Source organism: Ceratotherium simum, chromosome 12 (assembly GCF_057802395.1).
Source record: "Ceratotherium simum simum isolate JZ-2026a chromosome 12, ASM5780239v1, whole genome shotgun sequence".
In the NCBI taxonomy this organism is placed as follows: Eukaryota; Metazoa; Chordata; class Mammalia; order Perissodactyla; family Rhinocerotidae; genus Ceratotherium; species Ceratotherium simum.
The window spans coordinates 72259025-72283452 of record NC_141911.1 but is presented as its reverse complement, the minus strand read 5'-3'; the positions used below and the strand labels follow the sequence as shown (position 1 = coordinate 72283452).

The 24428-nt window shown below is 40.4% G+C and overlaps 1 protein-coding gene across 2 annotated transcripts in view; it reads left to right on the top strand.

Moving 5' to 3' along the window:
- NPNT (nephronectin) overlaps positions 1-24428 on the top strand; it is a 76770-nt gene that overhangs the window by 14434 nt on the left and 37908 nt on the right. The window contains exons 3-4 of one of the 2 annotated variants that reach the window (XM_087437770.1): positions 2893-2943; positions 18054-18146. In XM_087437770.1, coding sequence (XP_087293896.1) covers positions 2893-2943; positions 18054-18146 — 144 coding nt within the window. The remainder of the gene's footprint in view (positions 1-2892; positions 2944-18053; positions 18147-24428) is intronic. The other variant, XM_087437771.1, reaches the window with a different exon arrangement.

Genomic DNA, 24428 nt, shown 5'->3' with positions numbered 1-24428 from the left:
AAGTAGTGGACTGAGAGTCGGGGTCATCCAGATTCTCGCTCAGAATGCTGTTCAGGGGACCTGCTGTCCTGGATGTTGGTGTTATGAATGTACAGTTGGATAGTTGTCTGTAAATAGAGTTTGTCAGGCTAATATCAACCTTTTTGACAATGAGAAATACAGCATGAAATTTAAGGCTGGGGTGTGGATAACATCGTAGAGTTATGACTTTTCCTAGCTGAAGATTAGGATTGAGGTGTGGAAGTGGAGAGTCAGGAGGACCCTCCCTTTCATGCATGTCCCTGGCATTGTCGCCTATAAGGGGGTGCATGTGTCGTGCTTCACTCTTTGCTTAAGGGGCTGTGTGACTCCCACCTAGATCATGTGGTAACTGCATCAGTCCTCTTAGTCTGAAACATTTTATTATTTCCTTTTCAAAGGTCGTGCTTGGCCCAACATTTGGGCATTTTATAACCCTTTATAGTCAATCACCCCCCTCACCAGAAGATAGGGATCCCTCTGGACAAAAGTGGGCTCAGCTCCTTAGGGAACTTATCTGTCCTTTTCCTTAACACTGTCCAAAGCCCAGGACTAACTCCATATCTGTAAACCTGTGTTTAGCAGGCAAGAGAAGGTAATTCCAGAATTGTTTAGCTTCCCTGGTTTACGTTAGTCACAATTTCATAAAATCATCAGAGTGCTTATCATTTTTGACCGTGCCCAGCATCGCTGAGAGCCTGCAGATGAACTGAAGCCGTGGCTCTTGGGCGGGTCTCAGAGGAGAGTTCTGGAGTTGGAAACCATAACTGAGTGGCTTCGCTGGCAACGTTGCATGTATTTACTACTGCGTTTTACGATGGCTGTGGGGAAACAGATCAGGAGAAAATGGGACAGATTTCCTGTATTATGTACTACGAATGAGTCCTGTTTCAGTCTTCTCACACTGGGGTTTACACCACAAGCAATGCATGCAGGGCATTTATTTTTGGTGACTTTCACAAAAATCGTGGTGATGGTTGCCTATGAAAATTTCCTCATGCGTCAATAGAGAATAGACCCGAGAAACTTCCTGGAAGTAGTCTATTCCAGGTTTAGCATTTCTTCGATTTAAAATGCAGTTATTATAGTTTTAAAATGTAAATTTTTAAATATGAGAAATTGGCTAAAATTTTATGCCAGGAGTCTTATTTAATGGGCATACATGTTAATACCATAAAATTTACTAAATCTGTGTGTTTCAAGGCTAAGTTATAAGTAGGAGAAATGTGACCCAGCTTTAAGATCTTGTAAGATGAAAATAAACTATACAGAACTGCTTGGCTGCTTCGTACAATTGGTTAGAAAATAATGACGTTTGCTATTCTTGAGTTGTTTTACCTTTGTTTAAAACCATTTAATATATTTTTCTTGGTAAATTAGATTATTCAAAATTGGCAATTAAAGAGTATTAAAGAAACGGTATCCTTTTATATCTTTCCCTTCTCATACATAACCATAGTCATAAACAGTTTTCCTTAATATGTGTTCTAGAATACAATTTGCCATTTATGCTTTGATTTATTTTCAGCTTTTTGCTTAGATTGTACCTGATATATTTCAGTACCCTATTTAAGAATGTGTCAACATCAAGGTATGGTGAGTTCTTTTAAAGTTAACAACAATAGTAAAACAAAACACTAATTTGTTATAACCTAACCAACATGAAAAAAAATCTCTAGCAAGCAAATGTAATGTGTGCCTTTAAAAATACAGAGCAATCATTGTGGATCAATAGTTAAATTATGGCACTAATTCAATCAATTTGGACTTAGAAATTTTTTCTTCTAATGTTACCCAAAAGAAAGCTCCATTCACCTAATTTTAAATTCTACAAATAAATACACAAATTGAAAGTTAAAGTGGATATTTTATGCTTCAGAGAGGGAAGGCATTAATCCAAGAGAGAAGAAATGAAATCCTCCTTCCCTTACCACTAGGACCTCTAGGTCGAACCTGAGTGTTAGCAGCAGTGTTTCGAGTTTCTTCCGTTTTCTTTAATTAAACTGGGTTATTTATGTATCTGGAAGTGAAATGGCTGAGCTTTCAGGGTAATTCTTGTTGCTATTGACAACCAAGGCAGCCGTGCAAGAAGAAAGTGCTGTGGAAGCAAAGAAAAAAAAAACCTTAATATTTCCTCCCAGAGCTGGAGAGAGGGGAGCACACAGCATGTAAGAAACAGGTAAGTGAAGATATGTCAGCTTAAAAACTACCCGCCTTGGTTCTTAATTGATCAAAAGTTTTAATTGTTTTTCAGATATTTTATCCAACACTCATTTAAATAAAAGGATACTGTCTCTTGGAACCAAAAATTAATATTCTGAAAATGAAAAATTGGATTGGAAGGTACAGTGTCACAAAAGGTCTGAAATATTTTAATTTAGAATTTGGACTATGGGGCCGGCCCTGTGGCTTGGTGGTTAAGTGCGCGCGCTGCAATGCTGGTGGTCCGGGTTCGGATCCCGGGTGTGCATCGAGGTACCACTTCTCCGTCCATCCTGAGGCCGAGTCCCACATACAGCAACTAGAAGGATGTGCAGCTATGACATACAACTATCTACTGGGGCTTTGGGGGGAAAAAATTAAATAAATAAAATCTTTAAAAAAAAAAAAAAAAAAAAAAGAATTTGGACTATGAAAGAATAGCACAACTTCAATTATTGGTTAATACTTTTGTTACAAAATGTTTTTTAATGACAAAATGGTGACTAAAACATTACTATTTTAAACATGTCCTAGATTTTTTTGTTGTTTCAGAACAGCACTGAGAGTTGAATGTGTAAGTCTCCGGGAATGTAACAAGTTGATAAATGCCCCAGTCCAGCTCCTTACAGAGAAAAGATCTGGAATTTCTTTTTTTGGACATTTGTTTTGCAGCTTTCTACGTCTTAAGGCAGAGAATAGCCAGGATAAGGTGCCAGCTCAAAGGTTAGAGGAACATATTTCTTGCAATAATTTTGGCTAATCTATGTCTTGAAAGGCATAACTTCTAAATAATAACTTCACAGGGTTATCAATAAAACTTAACGTTAGCTGTGTTTTTGAGTTGCTCTTTTTGGGGAAAACTGCATTCCTTAGAGATGTGTTTATTCTGTTCATAATTACACTAAGTTAATTTTATTTCAGTTATTGCGTTAAACTTTTCCTTTTCAGTTTATAATTCCTCTCTCCTATTTTATGAATCTAATAAATTGACCTCCATTCTAACCTAAAGGACAGTTTATATTTTTAATATTTAAAGAAGCAAATCAAAAAAAGTCTACCAAATGAAATTGCTAACACCAGCCTGTCATTAACCTGAGGGGATTGTGTCTCATAGTCATTAATTCTCCATGGAAAAATTCAGGTAAGAAGTGTTTTTACTGTGTAAAATATATAAGATGTTATAATAGCACCTGTGAGTATTCATGCTATTGTTTTGGTACATAAAGGATTCCTTATTTAAAATACCTTGGAAGTGAATAATGTCATTTAATAGATCTTATGACCTTATGACACTTCAGTGGAAAATTATGGTGAAATATGTGAAATTCTATTTAATGGAATTGGTGCCAAGAAGACAACACACTTGAAACTGGTAGACGAAATGTTTTTAAGGGAAGATTTTAATAAAAACATTTGGGAACAAAATTGATAGTGGTAGAAATAAAAGTTCAGGAATTTCTTTGTTCCGAGAGACTTAAAAAATCCAAATGTATGTATCTTCTGATTACTGTCAGTCACAGGATTAACTAGCAGAGCTACGGCTGAGGTTAGGGAGGCAATGCCAACGGAAGAGTGGGATGTGGGGTTTGTCACCAACTGATCTGTGTTCAGGACCTGTTCTTGTGACTTACCGACTCTGAGATACCAGATGTTTTATATAACTTTTCTGAGCCCCAATTTCCTAATCTTTAAACCTACTTTGCAAGATTGTTGCTGGCCATAAGTAGAGTGCCTTATGATATGTATAGTGCCTTGGCTATTATTAGTGTGGGGTCAATATGTAGAATACAAATAACTCTGGACCGTGTTTTACTTGGCTCTGTCATAGTATCCATGGTATAGCATGTTTATAAATACAGTTTACTTACCATGCCCATCTTTTGGAAATTGTCAATTGGAAGTAGACAATTTCTCAGATTATTCATTTCTAAAATAAAAACTTTCATGGATAGCTGTCCGTGCTTCTGACCCATTCCTTTCCCACTTCTCTAATAATATCCATTTGCAGACCTCAGAGTGGAGGACAGTTTTGTTTACCTAACCAAGGAAAAGGAACTGGAAGGAACTAGAATTGTAGGATTACATTTAGACTTCCTGTGCATTTACTTGACACACACTCATTTGACAAACTAAAATTGCATTTGGAGTTACTGTGATTTATTTGACAAACATTTGAGAGCTTACCAGAGGCCAGGAGCTCAGTCCGGTGCTGGGAGAGATGAAAGATGAGTGAAACATGGCCTCTTGCTTGCGGGGAGCTAATTTGGTAAGATAGTTGTCTCTTAGTCCTTCCAAGATGCTGAAGTAGGAAAAGGTTGGGGATAAAGAGTTGAGGTTCTTCAGAGGAAGAATCGCTGCCTGCTGGAGAAGTCAGGAAGATTTTGTGGACTCAGAGGCGTTGAGTTGATTCGTTCATTCAACAGGTATGTGTTCAGTGCTATCGCCTGATCCTGGGCCAGCCACTGCAGATGCCATACCAGTAAGATGAAGCTATGGTCGTTCGTGTCGTTTACTATCAGTGTTGAAGGCCCCCAGACAATGGCAATACTGGATGAGAGGTGTGTTGTGATACGGATGTGTGTTTCCAGGTGGGATACTGTGAGAGCATATCTTGGGGAGCAGCATCCCAGCCCAGGAGTGATGGACTGGTGGCCCAGCTAAATCCTGAGAGATTTGTAAGTCAAGTGAAGGGTGCTCAGGCCAGACAGAAAAATACATTAAAAATTAGAAGCCAGAGTGAGGGGCCAGTTCCAGGAAATGTAAGAACCTTAATCCGGCATTGGGGTATATGTTTGAAGGGCATCTGACGAGAGCTGCTGTGGGAGAAGTAGGAATAGGCTGAGTCGTGGAAGGCCTTTGATGTCATCTTAAATAGATTAGCTTTATCCCAAAGCTGTAGAGGAACACTGAAAAGATTTTAAGCAGGGAAATTGTGTGATCAAATCTATATTTCAGAGGTTGTAAGCTGGTGCTAATGCGTCAGATCTAGCTTACAGGTGAATTTGGTTCACTCACAGAGTGTTTTAGCGTTTTTTGAAATAGTTGCCAGTGTTTCATAGGAAATGTGGATATCAGGCTTGGTTGAAAAATCAGTAGGTCTGCATTGCTGCGAGGAATTGGTGGGCTGGAGTTGCCTGGCAGCTCCCCATTTGGAAAAAGGAGGTGCTCCGTTTACCATGGGGCTCACTTCCTCAGGGCAAATGCCTGGGGCCTGTGGGTATTCAAGTTTCTGGGGCCAATTTCTGAATGTTTTCCTGATTGGCAATTTAGAGAACAGCTGTTTGAGGCCCAGGCTTAGAGGCTGTTACAGCAAACCTGGTGAGAGATCAGGTTTTATCTTAACTAGAGGGGTGGGAACAGAGAGAAGACTAGGGCCTGAAAGATGCTAAAAAGAAGGGATGGAGAGGCCCAGAGCGCCAGGAACACGGTGGGAGCTGGGCTCTGCGGACAGCCACTGCCGGTACGGTTTGCTGCCTCCGCGAACTGTTCTTGAGAAACTTACCTAACCTTCCTGGCAATAGCTTCTTTTTGGTAAAGTGTAGGTAAGAGCCCTACCTCATGGGGTTTTTGTGAGGATAAAATGAGAAAATACTTAGCATGCTCTTAGCCCAGTCAGTGGCTCGTGGTTAATTAACATTCAATAAATGGTGGCTGCTGGTGATGATGGTTGTGAGGAACGAGGAAGATGGAAGCAAGGATGACACCCAAGTTTCCGGTGTGTTGCTCAGGGAGCTAGAGAACATGGGGAAGGTGCAGATGATGACTTCAGTGTTGGATGTGAGATGTTTGAAGTGCTTGTGAGACTTGGAAGTGGAGACATGTGACGTGTGGTTGGATTCCGGGGTCTGGAGCTCAGGTGCGAGGTCCAAGGGGGCACAGGCTGTGAGTAGATGGTCTCTCCACCACTGTCCTACTCAAACCTTCCTTCCCCTCCATCAGCTTCAATCAGCATTGATAATTGTCACAACCACCTCCCTAGAGGATCAACTTTAAACAGCATACAGGGGCCGGCCCTGTGGCTCAGCGGTTAAGTGCGCGCACTCTGCTGCTGGCGGCCCGGGTTCGGATCCCGGGCGGGCACAGACGCACCGCTTCTCTGGCCATGCTGAGTCCGCATCCCACATACAGCAACTAGAGGGATGTGCAGCTATGACATACAACCATCTATTGGGGCTTTGGGGGGAAAAAAATAAATAAATAAAATCTTAAAAAAAAAAAAAAACAGCATACAAAGAATGCGGGAGAGGTAAAATTCTATGTCACTTGTTGGCTGAAATGTTACCTAATAGTTTTAAGTTCTTGAAAAAAATTCTTTCCAGTTCACTATTTTGGCCTTCAGTTGAAAGAAACAAATAATTCAACATTTGTGTGTATCAAGAGCTGGGAAAACATCACCTTCTATAAACCTTGTATCTTTTTCCTCCTTTTGGTTGGCTTTTTCTGTTTTACATCACTATCCTTCCTTGTTCTGAGCAGACATTCAACTAAAAGTGAATCACTGTGGAGAATAAATGACCTCACTTATGTTTGCAGTTTGGATTCTTTCTTAACTCAACGTCCTAAAACCAGCCCTGCCTCAACTCCAGCTCACATGCCCCCGTCCTCTCTGCCTCCTGACATTAGCACCGGGAAGTCTCCCTTCCTTTTTTTTTCTTGAGGAAGATTGGCCCTGAGCTAACATTTGTTGCCAAGCTTCCTCCTTTTTTCCTTTTTTCTCCCGAAAGCCCCAGTAGATAGTTGTACGTCATAGTTGTACATCCTTCTAGTTTCTCCATGTGGGACGCCACCTCAGCATGGCTTGATGAGCAGTGAGTAGGTCCGAGCCCAGGATTGGAACCTGCGAACCCCAGGAAGCCTCAGCAGAGCGCGCGGACTTAACCGCTATGCCACCGGGCTGGCCCTTCCCCTCCTTTCTCTACACTTATTATAACGCTTGCCCGGAGCCTATCTCACACTGCCCACGTTGTGGTTATTTGTGGATCTGTGTCTTGGTTCTGCTAGACCGTCAGTCCCGTGGAGCTGGGGACGTCGTCTTACACATCTTTATATCCAACACGGTAGCTGTGGCAAAGCCCAGTCTACGTCACTCAGTACGTTTTTGAAGGTGTAAGGACCAGGCACTTCTATATAAAAGGGATAAAAAAGATGAACAAGACGTAATCTTAATAGCAGATTGTGGTTTTCAGGAAAGACAGTTTACTGCAAGATGAATATATTTAATTCGTCTGCCTATCTTATGACCTTATTACATATCATAGATCTTGACTCTTGATTAAAGTTCCAAAAAGAAATCAATTTACATGCTTGAAAATACATGAAAGTAATCTGATTGTGTCATCTACTGCTTACAGTCCATTGATCGTTCGCAGTTGTGGATAGAATCGCACTTCTTTGAGAACAAGGCTCTGCAGACTGACAACTGCCTTATCTTCGGAGGACTCTTTGTTGCTCTGCAGACCCTGGCCCAGTGGGCTGCATCGCATTTCCCGGACCCTCTGCTGCTTCATGTGTCTCTGGCTTTGCTTGTGCTGCTGGGTCTGAATGAAAGGCCCTCCACCCAGCCACAGGGTGAATTCCTGCTCATCATTTAAAACTCAGCTCACATTTCCTCTTGCAAGCCTTTCCTGACACTTTTCCTACTCCCGCCTCTCCTCAGAGAAATTCCTTCTTCTATATTCTCCTAACACCTTGTACACCTGTCGTGTCTGCCTTTGTCAGGAGACTGAACACTACTTCAGAGCAGGTACTGTGTATTTAAAGAGCTCAAAGTCTAATGGGGGAGCTGGATAAGAAAGATAACTCTGTAACTCGGATGATATAGCATGATGTGTGTATATAGGAATATAAACGTAGTATGCACAGAGGCTATGAAGGTGCGGAGGAGGGCTCCAAACTCAGAAGGGGAGGCTAAAGCCAGTCTTGGAGATGGTAACGTTGAAGCTGAGTGCTGAAGCCTGTCTAGGTGTCAGTCCAGCGGACAAGGGAAGCATGGGGTTCCATGTAGAAGCGTGGAGGTGTCAGAGAGTGTGTTATCTCCTGGGAACTACACTGAGTTGGTATATTTGTGGATGTGGTTGGAGACGAGGCTGGTGGGAAGGGCAGGGCTCAGATCACGAAAGGTGGTGTCGAATGCCATACTAAGAGTTTGAACTGCTGTGATGAGCTAAGGGAACATGACGAGGAGTCAATGAATAAGGAGGAGAGTGGCGTGGTGGAGCCATGGGTTAGCAGGTCCCTCCAACAGCAGGCTGGGCCTGGATTGAAGGCCACAGTCCTGGAGGCAGGAGGGCCATTGTGCCATCACTTACTTAACCAAGCCCTTATCAATGGACATTTAGGTTGTTTCCAAATTTCTGTTTAAGGTTCTTCATCACATAAATTTGGACCAATTAATGAATTAACGTTTTCCTTTTTTTTAAAAAAAAAGCAGGAAGCCAAACTGACAAATGCTTCACATCCTATAAGTCTATCCACAGTCACACAATTGATTCCATTTTTTAAATAGTTACTAAGTGGCTCAGGTCATTATGTATCAGTGACTCTTTTAAACATTGGGATTTGTGTTGCTGAAAGAAGTGATGATGGTTACATTAAAATTCTCTGGCGTTTTGTGATGGTTGCTTAGTAACCTTCAAAATTAGAGCATCATCTCCTCAGCTAAAACAAACATGATAGTTTTCAACTGAAAGAAATACTTTAATACGTTTCCTTATATTCTGGGGCCAGCTCCGTGGCCGAGTGGTTAAAGTTCTGTGCGCTCTGCCTCAGCCTCACAGGTTCGGAACCCCGGGCGCAGACCTACTCCACTCGTCACCATGCTGTGGAGGAATCCCACATACAAAATAGAGGAGGATCGGCACGGATGTTAGCTCAGGGCTGATCTTCCTCGAGCAAAAGAAGAGGAAGATTGGCAACGAATGTTAGCTAAGGGTTAATCTTCCTCACCAAAAAAAACTAAATATGTATGTTTCATTATATTCTAATGAATTCTTACATTATGAAATCAGATGTAAATTTCCTTTTTTGAAAGAAATTTGTTAGCACTACTTCCTTTCCAAAACCTTTTCTGGCTCTTAAACCTATGTAATTGATCACTTCCTCTCCTATATACTTTACATGCATCTGTTAAGATGTCTTTGCTTACTTCTGTCACTCCTTACTGGACTTCCCTACATGAGGGTGAGGACTTGCTGTCTTATTGATTTTTGTATCCCCAGTGCTTCATGCAGGGTCTTAGACACTGGAGCTTCTCCTCTTTGCTATCCTTTTAATCCTCCTATCACCAGCATTTTAGGGGGCTCTTACTATCAAATGGTGGGTATTGCTCCGAGTTCTGTATGTGGATTTTCTCGTTTAACTCTCCCATCAACCCTGTGGATGAGTTCCACAGGCACCATTGGGTTTACTATTTTTAAGTAAAAACTAGCAGTGCTGACCCCTTTCTCTGGTTCAACCTCTGGTCTCTGTTTTAGAGCAGAGAGAAGCTGGGTGATCTGTATAGGTCATCACTTCCTGAGTGGTGAGCTGGGACCCAGCAGGCTAACTCCAGCGTCTGTGCTCGTAAACCCTTCTCTAGAGTCCACTGATGAGTGAACAATGGTTCACCAGTTTAGTAATAATATTTGTCAAGGTATGCATATTACCCTACACGTGTTTATAAATTTTCCACATTTTTGTATTTGAAAATTTTCAAATCCACAGAAAAGTTGAAAGTATAGGAACAGTAAACACCCGTATACTCTTCATCTACAATTGTTAACATGTTATGTGTTTTCTCTCTCTCTCCCCCCCATATATATATATGGAACATGTATATATATATATATATATATATATATGGAACATGTATATATATATATATATGGAACATGTATATATATATATATATATATGGAACATGTATATATATATATGGAACATGTATATATATATATATATATATGGAACATGTATATATATATATGGAACATGTATATATATATATATATATATGGAACATGTATATATATATATATATATATGGAACATGTATATATATATATATATATATATGGAACATGTATATATATATATATATGGAACATGTATATATATATATATATATATGGAACATGTATATATATATATATATATATATATGTATATATTTCATTGAACCGTTTGAAAGTAACTTGTAGACATAATGGTACTTCATGCCTAAATATTTCAGCATGCATCTCCTGAGAACAAGGACATTTACCTACAAACCACAATATCATTGTCACACGTAAGAAATTTAACATAGATACAATAATATTATGTAATAAGCAGTCCATGTTTAGATTTCCCCCATTATCCCAATAATGATTTTTATGGATTCTTTTCTTTTTCAGCCAGATCCAGTCAAGGATCACACATTGCATTTAGCTGACATTCCTTTTTGGTCTCTTTAATTTAGAACAGTGCTACTACTTTTTTGGTTTTTTTTTTGCTTCTTGACAATGACATTTTTGAAGAGTACAGGTCAATTGCTTAGTGGAATGTTCCACAATCTGAATTTGTATGGGATTTCCTGATCATTAGGTTCAGGCTAAGCCTTTTTGCAAGCGCATTACTAGGTTATATGTTAGGCTAGTCCTGTTGCACCTATGCCAGTTTGCTCCGTTATTGGTGATGCTAAGTTTGATCACTTGGTTAAGGTTCTGTTCGCCAGATTTTTCCACTGAAAGGCACCTTCTTCTTTTTATAATGAGTGAGTGATCTGTGGGGTGATACACTGAAACTGTTTGAATATCCTGTTCCCTAACAAACTTCCAACCAGTGAAAATTTTAACATCCATGGATAATTTTTGCTCAAATCATTTATTTCAAAGGTGGTTGTAAAGTTGTGTTTTCAAATCCTGTCATTCCTCCTGGCTGTTCGCTGGTTTTCTTCTGCCAAGAGGAGCTCTGTCTGCTTCTGTTTTGGCATCGGTTTGGATCCACAGATTCTTTCATTAGTCAGTTGTTGGTTACCATTCTTATTATTCTTGGTGCTCAACTATCCCAAATCCAAGCCAGCTCCTGTGTCCTTTTCACACATTTCTATCATTCTTTGAATGTGTCCTTGTTTTTTGTCACAACAAAATATTCCAGCCTCCCTGCCCCAGCCCTGATTCCTTTTATTGTGGAGTGGTATTTAGAAACAAAGATCTGGGTGCTAAGTGTGCTCATTGCTACTGTTACCCTACTTTAAAAAAACAAAAACCTACTTCACACTTCCAAATAAATAGTAACATTTTCTTATGTGTTCTTAAAGTCTCATTTGGCATTAATCTGAATTCTCCTCTTTTATCACAATGGAAACAGAAAGAAAAATTAAAATCCAAGTAAATTGAAAATAACGCTTTTCAGAAGAAGATTTTTAAGTGGTAAGGGATGGAGCTGAATTGTGATCAATAAAAGTTGGCTTGAGATACAAAGATGCAGATGCAGGCACTTATTTTCTCGGGCTGCTTCAGGAATTAAAGGTTAAATAGTGAGAGATGATGTAGGTACTTGAGAAATGTGTCTGAATTGAATGTCTCCAAAGACAAAAATAAAGCAAGTTATTGTCAGACAGCTCCTGGGAGACAGTGTTGCAGAGACCAGAAACCCTTATCTATTTTAACTTCATGCTCTAAATTATCAATCGATTGGTTGACTTATTGTTTGACTATAGTTCATAATGAGTTCAAGTTCTTAATAAAAATAGTGTCAGATAAAATGTGAGAGCAAAAAAAAATCATGGAGGTGGCAACACTCGAGAAGAGGGAACAGTTCTATCCTTCGTCAACGATTCAGAATCTGGGATCTGCACAAAACAAGCGATGACGTAGAGAGATTATTTTATGTTGAAATATTCTGGCAGGGTTACTCTGCTTTTCTTCAAGTATAGCCTGTGTTCTTACCTGCGCCTTCTCCTTCCTGGAAGTGTAACTTAAATACCGTTGACATTCTCTAGCCCTCTCATCCCTTCCTGCTCCGTGTTTTTACTGTAATCTCACTCTCCTTCCTTCCAAATCCACTGAAAATCTGAGCTTTCTGGCCTTTTTCTGAACACAAGAAGAGCTGGTGCATTGGCCATGGAGCTGGGTTAGAAATTTTTACTGAAATTGGGCAAGTCCCTTAACCTTCAGTGCTTTCCCCAGTCTGCTGGTAAAATGAGAGTAAGGTGTCTCTCTCCTGCCTTATCTGGGTATTGTGAGGATAAATTTAATCAGTCATATAAATGACTTTGAGTTCTAGATTCATGAGAGCATTTAATAGATAGTATTTTATAGCAATAACAATCAGAGGTGCTTTTATTTCAGTTTTTACTACAGCAGGAATTTAGTTGAAAATAGGATAATCGACACGCGAATACAAGATGTTAGGAAGGCTGGAGACTGTTTTTCCTCTGGAAATCTTGGAATCCATAGAATTCTTTCCTCTGGATTTTGTGGTACCTGTGGTATGGAGTGGCTCAAGGCCCTTTCCAGTGGAGCCCTATAGAAGTCTGCCTCCGTTCCTCCCAGGTCCCATTACCTCAGCAATGAGTGGTTTCATGCTGCTTTTAGCAACTTTCTCTCTTGGACCAAGGCCAATTGCGCCTTGGAAAAGATATTCCTCATCATCTGTTCCTGTTCCCTTCAAATGAGTCTGTCCGTATCTGAGTTCTGTGAGACTTGTTAGATGTAATGAGAGCTCTCTGAAATCGCCCAGTTTTGTGTCCATTCATTCTTCTGCCCTGCCCATGCATACTTCTGTGTCACCTTTGTTTTTAAATTACAAACCCTGGAGGGCAAAGGTTCTTTGTTCTGCTTTTAGTGGTGCCATGTCTGAATAGCAACATGATATAGATTGTAAAAATTACAGATGATTCTGAGGACTCTAAAGACAATCTTATTTACATTAAGAAAAATCCTTCTTAAGTTACTAACACCACCAGAGGTTGAGTCAGCTTTCCCTTGTCACTTTCCAGAGCCACCATCTGCTTGGGCATCTCAATGTGTCCTTATTTTTTTAGATGTTGGCACCTGACTCCCAGTGAGATTAGTTTACATAAGATATATTATATCTGATGTGGGAGTTTAATTTTCCCCTAACTTATTTTATAACTCACTACTTATATCAGTGTCAGAAAACATTGTCCAACTCTCAGAACCCCCATTCCATCAGGATGAATTTTTGAGAGTCAAATTTCCGATTGCAGTCAGACAGAAGAGGCTTGGACATGTGACATTAGAGACCTATGTTTGTTCTGCCAGTTGAGACTTGTTTCTTCTAGTTAAAGTAATGACTTGGAGGTTATGTTAAGGGCACTTGGGAGCAGTGTTAGAGAGTTAATTTTGAGTGTGATTTGCCCATTTGGGCTTAATTCTGGCATCTGATTTTGGGGGGACAATCTGTCATTCATTGGTGATCTTCGCCTGACTCCTTAACTGAGCTGCTAAACCATCTGTGGATGCCTGGGGACTGGACCATCAAATGCCCATCCCTGGTCCACAGGAAGCTCAGAGAAACAATGCTGCCTTTTTTGATTAACCTGTAGCAACAACTGACACATTAATTCCTACAGATCAAGTGTTTCATCTATTTTTGATGTTTTTAGAAGACCACTCTAAAACGGGCCACTAAAAACGGGCCACTCATTCTTTGGTTTTTCCTGACCTGCATGCGCAGCAGGTTGTAAAGGCTGGTGTGTGCTGGCATGAATGTGGAGTGGGTTATCCAAAGGGGGATCGGTTTACCCAGAAGTTGGGAATCATTTTTCTCTAGACTCAACATGGATATGTATTTTCTAATCTAACTCTTTAGATATAGAAATGAGGTTCTTTAGATACTTCTATGAGTATATGATATTGTATGTATAAAATAAATTTGACAAGTTGTATTTCTTTACCAGTATTTACTGATAACATTTCTATCCTAAGTGTGTATGCCAAGAAAACATTTGCCAGTTTGATAATCAACACAGATTAAGTCCCGATTCCATAGGCTGTGCTCAAGGAAAGTTAGTTAGGAATCGTTTTTGGCTGCAGGGAACAGTGACACAAAGAACAGTGCCCTAAATTGCTAGGATGACAATGTGGGGTTAATACTGTGACTTCTTGCTCTGCCTCTTTTCCATTCTTGAGATCCACCTCATGGTCACAAAGTAGCCACTGAACTTCAGGCATGACTTCTACATTCCAGGAAAGAAGACAGAGGAAGGCATCCTAGTCAGCCACCTTTTTAAGCAGCATTCCAAACCTCCCCCCCCCCCATCACTTATTTCATACAATTGGCCAGAATTGAGTCACTTGGCTACCTTATCTGGCAAGGAGGATGGGGAATGTGGTTTTCCATTGCTAACTCATGCCCTATTCCCAAAAAAAGAAAAGGCCATTGTATTGTAAAGAAGAAGGGAAAAATAGGTATTGGTAAGCACCCAACAGTTTCTGCCACCAGTGCCTTTCACGACCTGCCTGCCTGGCTTTTCATCTCATCTGCTGCTGTGAGCACTCACCTCTGGCTCCACCAGAACACGTGGCACTCCCTGAGCGCCCCCCATCATCCTCCCCACACTGCTCCTGTTCCCTATTCTGAAGGGCTTTATCTCCTTCCCGCTGTCCTGTCTGGGCCTCTCACCTCTAAGGCACTGCTGAGATGACGTTTCCTCCGGGTCGCCTTCCCAGGCCCTTTCCCCTTCCCCCTTCCCCCTTCCCCCTTTCCTCCCATCTCTTTGTCACAGCCCTTGTTAAGTTGGGGCCAATACAGTGTAGTTTCACAGTTAATGTTTCATATCCTTCATGACTCTCATCCTCCCCCCGCTTGCCTAGTATAATAATTGGATATAATAAATGTTCAATAGATGTTTATTGATTTCCATTGCAGACCTAATGCCAGAAAGATAATAGGAGAAAGTCCTTTGGTGCAACATTTTTCAAAGGGTTTTCTTTTTGTAAGAGAAAAAAATTGGTTATGTCAGCATTATGAGCATCCTGTCCCATTTAACAGCCTTTGGCTAGTATACACTGGGTTGTCGGTAACTTCAGTGGATAGTCTGTTGGGCAGAAGTGCAAACAGCAGTTTGTTTGGAAACGCTGACTCCCTAAACCTGTAAGAAACAGGAAGAGTCTGGGCCTTTTGGAATGTGTGCATTCGGTGTGCCCGAGACCAGGCGCCCTACCGAGAACAAACACCAGAAAGGGAGGGGATAGTAAAAACTCCTCTTCCTATAAAGCCCCGGAAGGCACCGCCAATGGTGGTCACCAAGCTGGTCTGGGGTCGAAAGGCAGTCTGGCCTGGGGGCTCAAGGTGAATTGTTTCATACAGTGTCTTCTAAATAAACGTTTCCATGTTTTTAAGTGGTACTTTCTAAACTACTTTTTCATGTTTTTAGAGGTATTTTGAAATTCCAGTTACTTGGGGCATTTATTACCTTGACTTGCCTTTAATGATTTGCGATGTGTACTTTTTCTTTTTAAATACAGTGCCCTGGGCCCCTTAGGGACACGTGATCCCTTCAGGCTCTATTCATATATAATTGTTAAGATTTATGGAACATCTTTTTTTTTTAAGATTAAAAAAATTTCTTTTTAACTTGCCTTTCTTGGTGATGGGGCCTGGAAATTAACTAAAGAATGACTTATTTCTGGGAATTCTTTTTAAAATCTGCGTGAAACCATCTACCAGGTGTCCAATTGACTGAAAAATAATATTGGAAGGCCCTCCTAGAAACTCATTTCTTACAGATCTGAACAAAATTGCTTCTCTTTGAATTTCACACCGTGTCTAAAATCAGATTTTATGAATTTTCCGAGTATATTTCTCTACCATTTACACTTTACACTCTGCTCATCCTTCTTTCTGCGGGTGTTTTAATTAAACACCTACTGAGCAGCTCTGTCTAAGGATCAGTAGTGGTGCAGGGTCTGTTGGGGTGACAAACACGGGCAGAGAGCCCTGAAAGTAAAATTGGCAGATAAGCCCAGTGGAGCGCCAGGTGAGGGAAGGGTGGTGAGAGCTGAGTGAGGAAATGTAGAAAAATAACATGCACATCCGTTTCATAGGAGGTTAGAGTTTCAAAGGAAACGCTGTTTGAGAATTGTTGGAGAGGAAGCAGGGAGCACACCCAGACCAGAGAACGCATGGGCTAATACAGGAGGGAGCAGGTGTCAGGGACTGGGGACTCGGTCTTGGGGACCTTGTTCTTCTTGGTCTTGAGGACCCGTCTGCTCTTCACTCTGTGGTGACTGGAGCCCATCTCTTCCTGTCGCAAACACAAATCGTGCCTTCCTCACGTCAGCTAGACTCTTTCCAGTCCATCCTACATATTGTCACCATGCTAATATTCTCAGAGTTTTGATTTTTACCAGGTAATCCTCCTGATGATGATAAACTTCCAGAAACTTCCCATTTCCCATAGATAAAATGTATAATCCTCAGTCTGAAATTGAGGGAACATCATTAGCTGATACCACCAACTGCGATTGTCGACTTCTAGCTCTTGCGCCAGCGTTTACCCATGTCTTCCACTTGACCAGCCTCCTCAGTGTCCCCTAGGTGAATGGTGGTCTATTCTGTTGTGCAGTTATTTTTACTGTGGGTTGTCTTCTTCCTTCTCTGTACACCCGTGCTTCAAGATACAGCTCAGGTCTCTTTTACGAGGCTTTCTTTGCAAATCTATATGGATATGCTTGTGTGATGATTTCTTCACAAATTTCATATGTGCCACCCATTTTGCTCATAAATAAATGTTGCCTTGAATTAAAAACATGATTGTTTTTTCTCTTCATCTAGATTGTAAGCTCTTTGAGACCAGTGACCATGCTATACGATGATTTTTCATCTATGTTAGTGTCTGGCATATGGCCATACACATACTTGGTATAGAGTGAGGTTTCTCAATCTGGCACCATCACTTTTTGGCTGGATAATTTGTTTTTGTGGGGGTTATCTGTTTTTGTGGGTGTTGTAGGATGTTTAGCAGCATCCCTATAATCTACCCACTAGATACAATAGCACCCTCTGCCCAGTGTGACAACCAGAAATGTCTCCATTTATGCCAGGTGTCCCACAGGGGGCAAAAATACCCCCAGCTGAGAATCACTGGTATAGCGTAAGTGGAATAAGTTCTAACCATTATCTTGGCAGGAATTGAAGACTGTGAAAAGATGTGAGTGATGATTTACAGTATTTGGGGTCTTGAGTGAAGACAAACTCAGTTGATGGAAGATAGTCAATGTGAAATAGAACTTTCCATTTGCTGCGATCGGCCATAGAAAGGCCATTATAGATTGATGAGCAATTTTGATGCACCTCAAGTTTGAGAAAGAGAAAGATGGTGGAAGTATTCTTAAGTTGAAGTTCCAAAAATATTGAGTTTTCATTTAGAACCATTTCATACTTAGAAATACTATTTCCAATAAAATAAATATTTTATTATTTAATTGGAAGTTTGAGGTTTATACATAACCAGTATCTTTGGGTTAAGAACTACTTTTTGAAGTGTATTTGAAAGAATGAGTTTGAAATTATGTGTGGATTATTGTAAAGTTGTAACTATTGACAAACATCAGTTGTGTTTATGCATAGTTTTTCCTTTTTTGAGTATTGTCGTGAAGTTTAGCAAATTTTCCAGCCCCAAGTGACACATACACACACACACACACACACACACACACAATGTGTGTGTGAGAGTGTGTAGTCTACACTGTGTTTACCACTCAGGACACAGTGATTTTGTATATTTCTGCTACTCTGTTAAGTTCTTAGTTTTTCTTTTATTATCAGACTAGGACACGACATAGACACTATGTGGTTGATGTGCTGCTGACCTGGGAATAACGCATGATATCCTCTTTCCACAGCTGTGTGCCGGCCACAGTGCAAACATGGGGAATGTATCGGACCAGACAAGTGCAGGTGTCATCCTGGATACGCCGGGAAGACCTGCAGTCAAGGTAGGGGACGGGGTGACACCAGGGAACCGTCATGAGCCCCTTTTCCTGCCTGACAGGCAAACCACTTTCCCATGACTATTGTTCCCAAATATGTGAGCTGCCATTTTGCTGAAAGATAAAAATATAATTATGGTAAATCTTCTAAAATTCATTTCATCAGAGGACGAAAGAGTTTCATCCTCTTTTTCGTACTCACTCCTAATAATTAAAGTGTATTTGAAGAAGAGAAGCACAGCATCAGTCACGTTGAGGCCTTATGTTCTGCTGCTTCTCGTTCTTCCCTGTCTAGTTGGGAAGCCTTGGCGGATTGTGAGCCTCCTTGGACCCCAGTTAGATGGAAGCACTTTAATACTCAGTCAGGTGGGAAGTTTGACTTGGAATTTTGAGGTCCCTTCAAATGCTGAGCCCTTCAATTTGTGATTAAATTCCCTTCAACTATTGACCAGTTTGCAATGTTCCTCCGAGAAATAAAGATTCTGATTAACTTAGCAGCCTATTTTTTTTAACTGGCATCAGCTGCTTATCAAAGCAAACATTCAGCACTCCCAGTGCCCGGGTATTTTACGTAGATTGTCTGTTTTCATCATTACGACATTAGGAGGTAGAGTGTTAGTCATTATAATTAAGCTATAAATAATAACGTATTACATTTTTCATTTGAAGAGGTAACAGGGATCTTAGGTGTCTTGTCCAGTTTCACAGAATTAGTTGGAAAAAGACCTAGTATGTCAATGGAGGGATTGTCTATATAATTCATGTTCTTTCTACCCATTTAGTTTAGGATGAAGAAAACATCATTGGAAATGTGATCCTCTGACTCATGCTAACAAGCCTGGCAGGGCTTGTCTTTTTCATTAATTTCAAGCAAAAACTTTCCACCATTACATGTGAAAAAGAAAAAACCAGAATAAAGACAAGCTAGGGTTAGATTTCACGAGAAAGACATGAGGATAAAAGAGTCAATTTTTTACTTATTTTTTAAATACTCCCTATCATTTTAAACGTCAAATGACACAGTTATGTGGGGTCTCACTGCCCCATAGATACTTGACCGCATCTGATACAGAAATACTGTTGCTGAGATACTCTTGTTCTTCAATATCTGGTCCTCCTTGAGGTGTTTCATGTAAACTCGTGATTTATAGGCAGTTTTCACAACAGTCCAGAACACCGATGTTTGAAAGTACCTGTGATTGTTCCCAGACTCTCAGGTGAAATCCATGCCAGTAAAATGGGGCGTGTCCCATGATAGGATAAGCTGTTACTCTCAAGTCTGTTCTATGTTGTCTGCTGCTTGATTGATAACTGATTTTTCCCAGTACTTCTTTTCTATCTTATAATTTTTTTTTTGACTTGGAATTTACTAACATACCTGGGTAGTGTTTTTGAAATAAGTGGGTTCTTATTATCTCAGTTTACCTTTTTAAAAATCCATCTGATTTTCCTTCTCTAGTCCAAGTTCACAAGTAGTGGCATGTTTGGTTCTGATTATTGAGTTATCAGTGTCGATCTTAGAGTCCCAAACGGTTCTTTCTTAAAGTGTGAACATAAGCCATCAGAGATTTCATTAGTATGTCAGCACCATAAAACTTTGTTGTCCTGATGCCAAGAATTTATACAAAGAAGATCATTAAAAGAAGCTACTGTTGAGATTGCAGAGAGGTTCATTGAAGCTTATTTGCAGCAGCTATGTCAACTTTAATGTGCTTCAAAGACACTCAAGACATACCTGTTTCTCTGGAGAAAAATGGAAATGTACTGAGTTGAAGTCGTGCTTCCTAAAACTGTATTCCTTAGGGGGAAGACGATTTCATTAGTAGCAAAATGGGATTTCACATCTGCAAAACCAGTGCTGACACTGATAATGTGATGGCAAGTCCCATCTTGAATACAGAACTCCAGCTTACAGTAAACCTATGTGTTTTAACCATCTCTGCTTCTCTTACCAAAAAAACCAGGTGTGGCAACTTCCTGATGGAAAGGTTTATGTTCTTTGAGAGCAGGGACCCTTTGTGGTGTCTCTCTGATTGCTGGGTTCCTGAAGACTGTTATTAAGATGACTTGCACATGATATGTGCACAATTAATATTTGTTAAGTGAATGGCTGTTTTGTGTAATGGTTCTTGGTCCCAAACGCCATCGGGACTTGAAGGTGTCTGTGACTTGTCTGATGCAGCACCGTAGACTGTGTCTGAGTCCTGGCTAAGAGCCCGTCAGGGTGAGAGGCTCCAGGAGCGAGCTGGGTAAGTGGGAGAGCTGGTGAGAGACCCCCGAAACGTATTTAGAGCAAATTATCTATAGCTGCTACATAGCAAATTAACTGAGACTGTTTTTACCTGGACCATACATTTTAATAAAGTGGAAAACACACCTCAGAGATATGGGAAATAAAACAGGTTTCTTTTTTGTTGAGAAAAAATGTCAAGAAGAGGTGTATTTGAAATATTTTCACAGAGCTGGAGATTAGCTTTTGGTATAAGTAGGTTTTGGTATAAGGCAAGTATCTACTAAAAATTTTATTGCGAGGTGTGACTTTAAGAAATCACCCCGGAGACATGCTTGGCTGAGTGAGCAGCGTGAGAGTGACAGCACTTCACAGTGCTTTTCACTGCCCGGGAGAGGCCGGAACCTGGGGGCAAGGCTGCTTCGGGCCTGGCTGAATTGAACAGCCCTGGCTCAAGATTAGTGTGGCTCTGCCAGTGGTGGCTTGCTGTTCCTCTGAGTCATTTTCTGGATTTGCTATGGCTGGGTCACGTATGAAAGCACGGGCGTGGACTGCTCCTCACGTGTTCCGTGAGGCGCACGGGCCCTTCTGCAGCAGGCAACATTCTAACCCAAACTCGGGCAGGAGTTGCTTTGTCCACTTTACTTTCTCTGATCATTTTATTCACACATTTTCCCCCTCCTTAGTCTCTGTACCCATACAAATCCCCTTTCCCCTCAGCCAGAAAAGGATATTATTATAGATAATAATCTTTTCATAACTTTCCCTTTAGGAAATGATTTTTAGCATGTAATCAATTATATCATTGCATCTTTTTAGGAGTGAAAGATATTCTTTTGAATTCAGTGTGCTTTGTAATAATTTCAGAAGAAACAATTTATAAGTATCAATTACTAATGTTTTGACATGGTTAATATTTCATATGTTGAATTCCTTGTCCCAAGAAGAGAACAGGTGTCCTGCAGCACAGAACCAGATAGTGGGCTCTGCTGGACTAGTTAAGTCTGGAAGTTGAGTGCCTCCCCTGGCACGGGGGTCTCAGTGCTTTATCATAATATTAAAGTAGCTTCTTACAACCTCGCTTTTAGAAAGATGCAAGTCGGAAGTTTAGCTGGCCATGAATACGGGATAGCTTAAAACATGATGTGATGGCCCTTCTGACTCTTTACTTTGAGTCTCACCCACCTTAGAATATTTGATGAGCTTATGATGGCAACAGTTACCATTTTTGGCAGAAAGCTTCTTTTGTATATTTTAATTAAATGTGACCTAAATGTAACGTAACTTCTTACATTTGTATGAAAATATTGATGATCTGGCGTGCTATTTATTTAAATAAGGTCTTTATGCAAATCATAAATTTGTGCATAATTTTGGAGTGCTTTAAACTATTGTACAATGTAATAATATAGGAAAAGTCTTAATTTGGTCATTGAAGACCTCAGTGTCCCTAAACAGCAGATTTATTGCAATCAATATTTATATAATCTGTTTTTTTGAGTTTTCTTTCTTTGTTGATGACTAAAATCATGCTTTCAAAAATGACCATCTCTTTTTTGGCGGTTTTTTAAAAAAATTGGTGTGAGCATGGTGGATTGTTAATTTATAATGTGTGTGTGTTCTTCGGAAGAAAGATGGCAGTGATAAATTCTAAGGAAAATAGAAATTAAAATAAAAAAGAGAAACTGTAAGAATTAGAAACTATTTTGTAAAGTATCTAAGGCATTCTCTTTGAACTCCACCAACTTTATGTAATTGTTTAATATATACTTATAAAGATGTTTAGGGCTAATAACGACATCAGTTCAAAGTTGACTCTTGTTACCTTCTCCCTGGTGTGAAGACCAGCACTTCCGCCCAACTCCTCTCGACCGCGGCAGTGAACAGCCTCTTTCCCACCCCCCGGAGCATCCAGCCATGAGTTTGCCTTCAAGGGGTGAGCGTGCATTGTCTCAGGTGGTCTGCTCCTCCCACGTGCACGGCTTCCTGCAGTTGTGTCACTTCTTGCAAACGTTCCAAAGGCCCGCCCGGGAGCTGCCTCCAGCACCCTGGGGTGTGAAGCGGCAGCCGGCGTTGTTACCTGGCGCTGACTCTCTGCTCTGAAAGCCTGGAGCCTCCACTGTCCTGTCACTGCACCCAGTCTCATTGCCTTTCTTCCTCTTTCCTGGGCTTCAGATGTTTTCTAAAAATCAGATCACAAAATAACCTTTGTTTTCATACATAAGGGAAGTCAGGAATTCCAAACAACTGAGATTGGGGTTTTCACAGCTTTCGCTCAGTGGATTTTAGAAGTGCTCAGTCATCTTCACCACCACATTTGGGGTGTAGAGTTTTAGGTTACCTGGAAATCAAACCACACCTTCGCTTCCTTCTTTGGGTGTACATTTTGTAATATGAGAAAGCCTGCGTCCAGGTTCCAGCACGGAGCAGCTGTGTGACTGTGCGCAGGTCATTTAATGCGTCTGGGTATTAGCAAACCGGTTAGTGGCAGGGTCGCCTGCAGGGCTGCTGTGAGAGCAGAAACACCAAAGATGTTATTGTCTTCATTGTGCTGCAAAGTTTTGTAGAAAAGTTAGGTGGCAGCATGATTTTACAGTCCTTCCTCTAAAAGACTTTATCCCTTACCCACTCAGAGATTTAGGAACTTAGGATAACTAAATTAAAGTTATTTAAATTATTAGTCTCTCTGCTGATAGAGAACGTCATGCATTTGTGTATTTTCTGCACCAAGAAGTAGGGCCGTGGGATTGATTTCAGAATCATTGATCATTTAAGGAATACAGGTTGTAGCAGTTGACGTATTGACATCCGTTTGCCTCTGACCTCCACTTTAGTCAGATATGTAAAAGCTTAGACTTCTGAGACATGGCCCAGTTTAAGCCTCAACGGAAAGAAAAAGTCCAAATGCATTAAATGGATGAAAGATTATTTTCCTTACAAGTCCATTTGGTTATCTTATTCAATGAATCTCTTCCAGATTTTCAAGCTACTTTCAGTGTCTGCATGCTAATAAAATTTCTGATTCTTTCTCTCTTGAAGTGTAATTATAATGCTATGCAGCTTGCATTTTTGTTCTGGACTAGCTCCTTTCCCACCCCCTCCCCCCACCCAAGCTCCTGAATCCACCAACCTGCTTAAATATACTCCTGACTATAATTGATGCACTTTAAGAATTGTATACATAGTAAGTTGTTTAATTGTAAAGTTCTGTCCTTTGATGTCGTAAGATAGGTATATGATAGATTTCATTACGTTTTTTATTATAGATTTTCCTTATAATTTATATTACATTATAAACGTCTAACAAAAGAGCAAGATTTAAGTAAATTTAAAATAAAAACAGTGAATTTTTCTTTCTAGGTTCTTTCATCAACTTTTAAGATTGATTTGAGAAAGTGCCATCAAGGAATTTTCATGACCTTTATATTCTGCTTATTACCCTAGGAGCACTTACTATAAATTGGGGGTGTCATTTTTGAATTTCTGGCGTAATTTGGTGGTAACACAAGCATTACTAGGTCTGTGGTCCAAAAGGTTTTGGAAGCAGCTGGCATTAACTCAATTCTATAAGGCAGTGGGTCAATAAGAAAACAAGGTAATGATCATAGACTAGAAACTCGGAAGAAAATTGGGGAAAAAGAAGTTCATTACCAGGACACCAGATGCCTTTAATCTTTGGAAGCTCCTTGCTTGAGCAAAAGTCTGATGTTTGATAAATATTGATAATCATGGGTTATTGTGGAATCCTGTTTCTGCAGTGGTTTTTGTGAGGGTCGGTGTGAAGCTTTTAGGAGACACCTGCCTGTGACAGATGGGGCAATGATGGCTCTCGCTGGAGACATCGGCACCAGCCAGATTCCTTTTCTGTATCATTTCTTATAGTGATTCCCAGGGATTTTTTTGAATTACGATGTTGTATTGATTTTTCATTTTCTTTCAATTTCACGACTGTTAACCCCAAAGTGCCTTTTCCTATGGGAAGGGAGACATAAATTTGGATTGAACATTAGCGGCAGCCCCGGTCTGGATCATGAAGATGCTCACAGCAATCCTCAGGG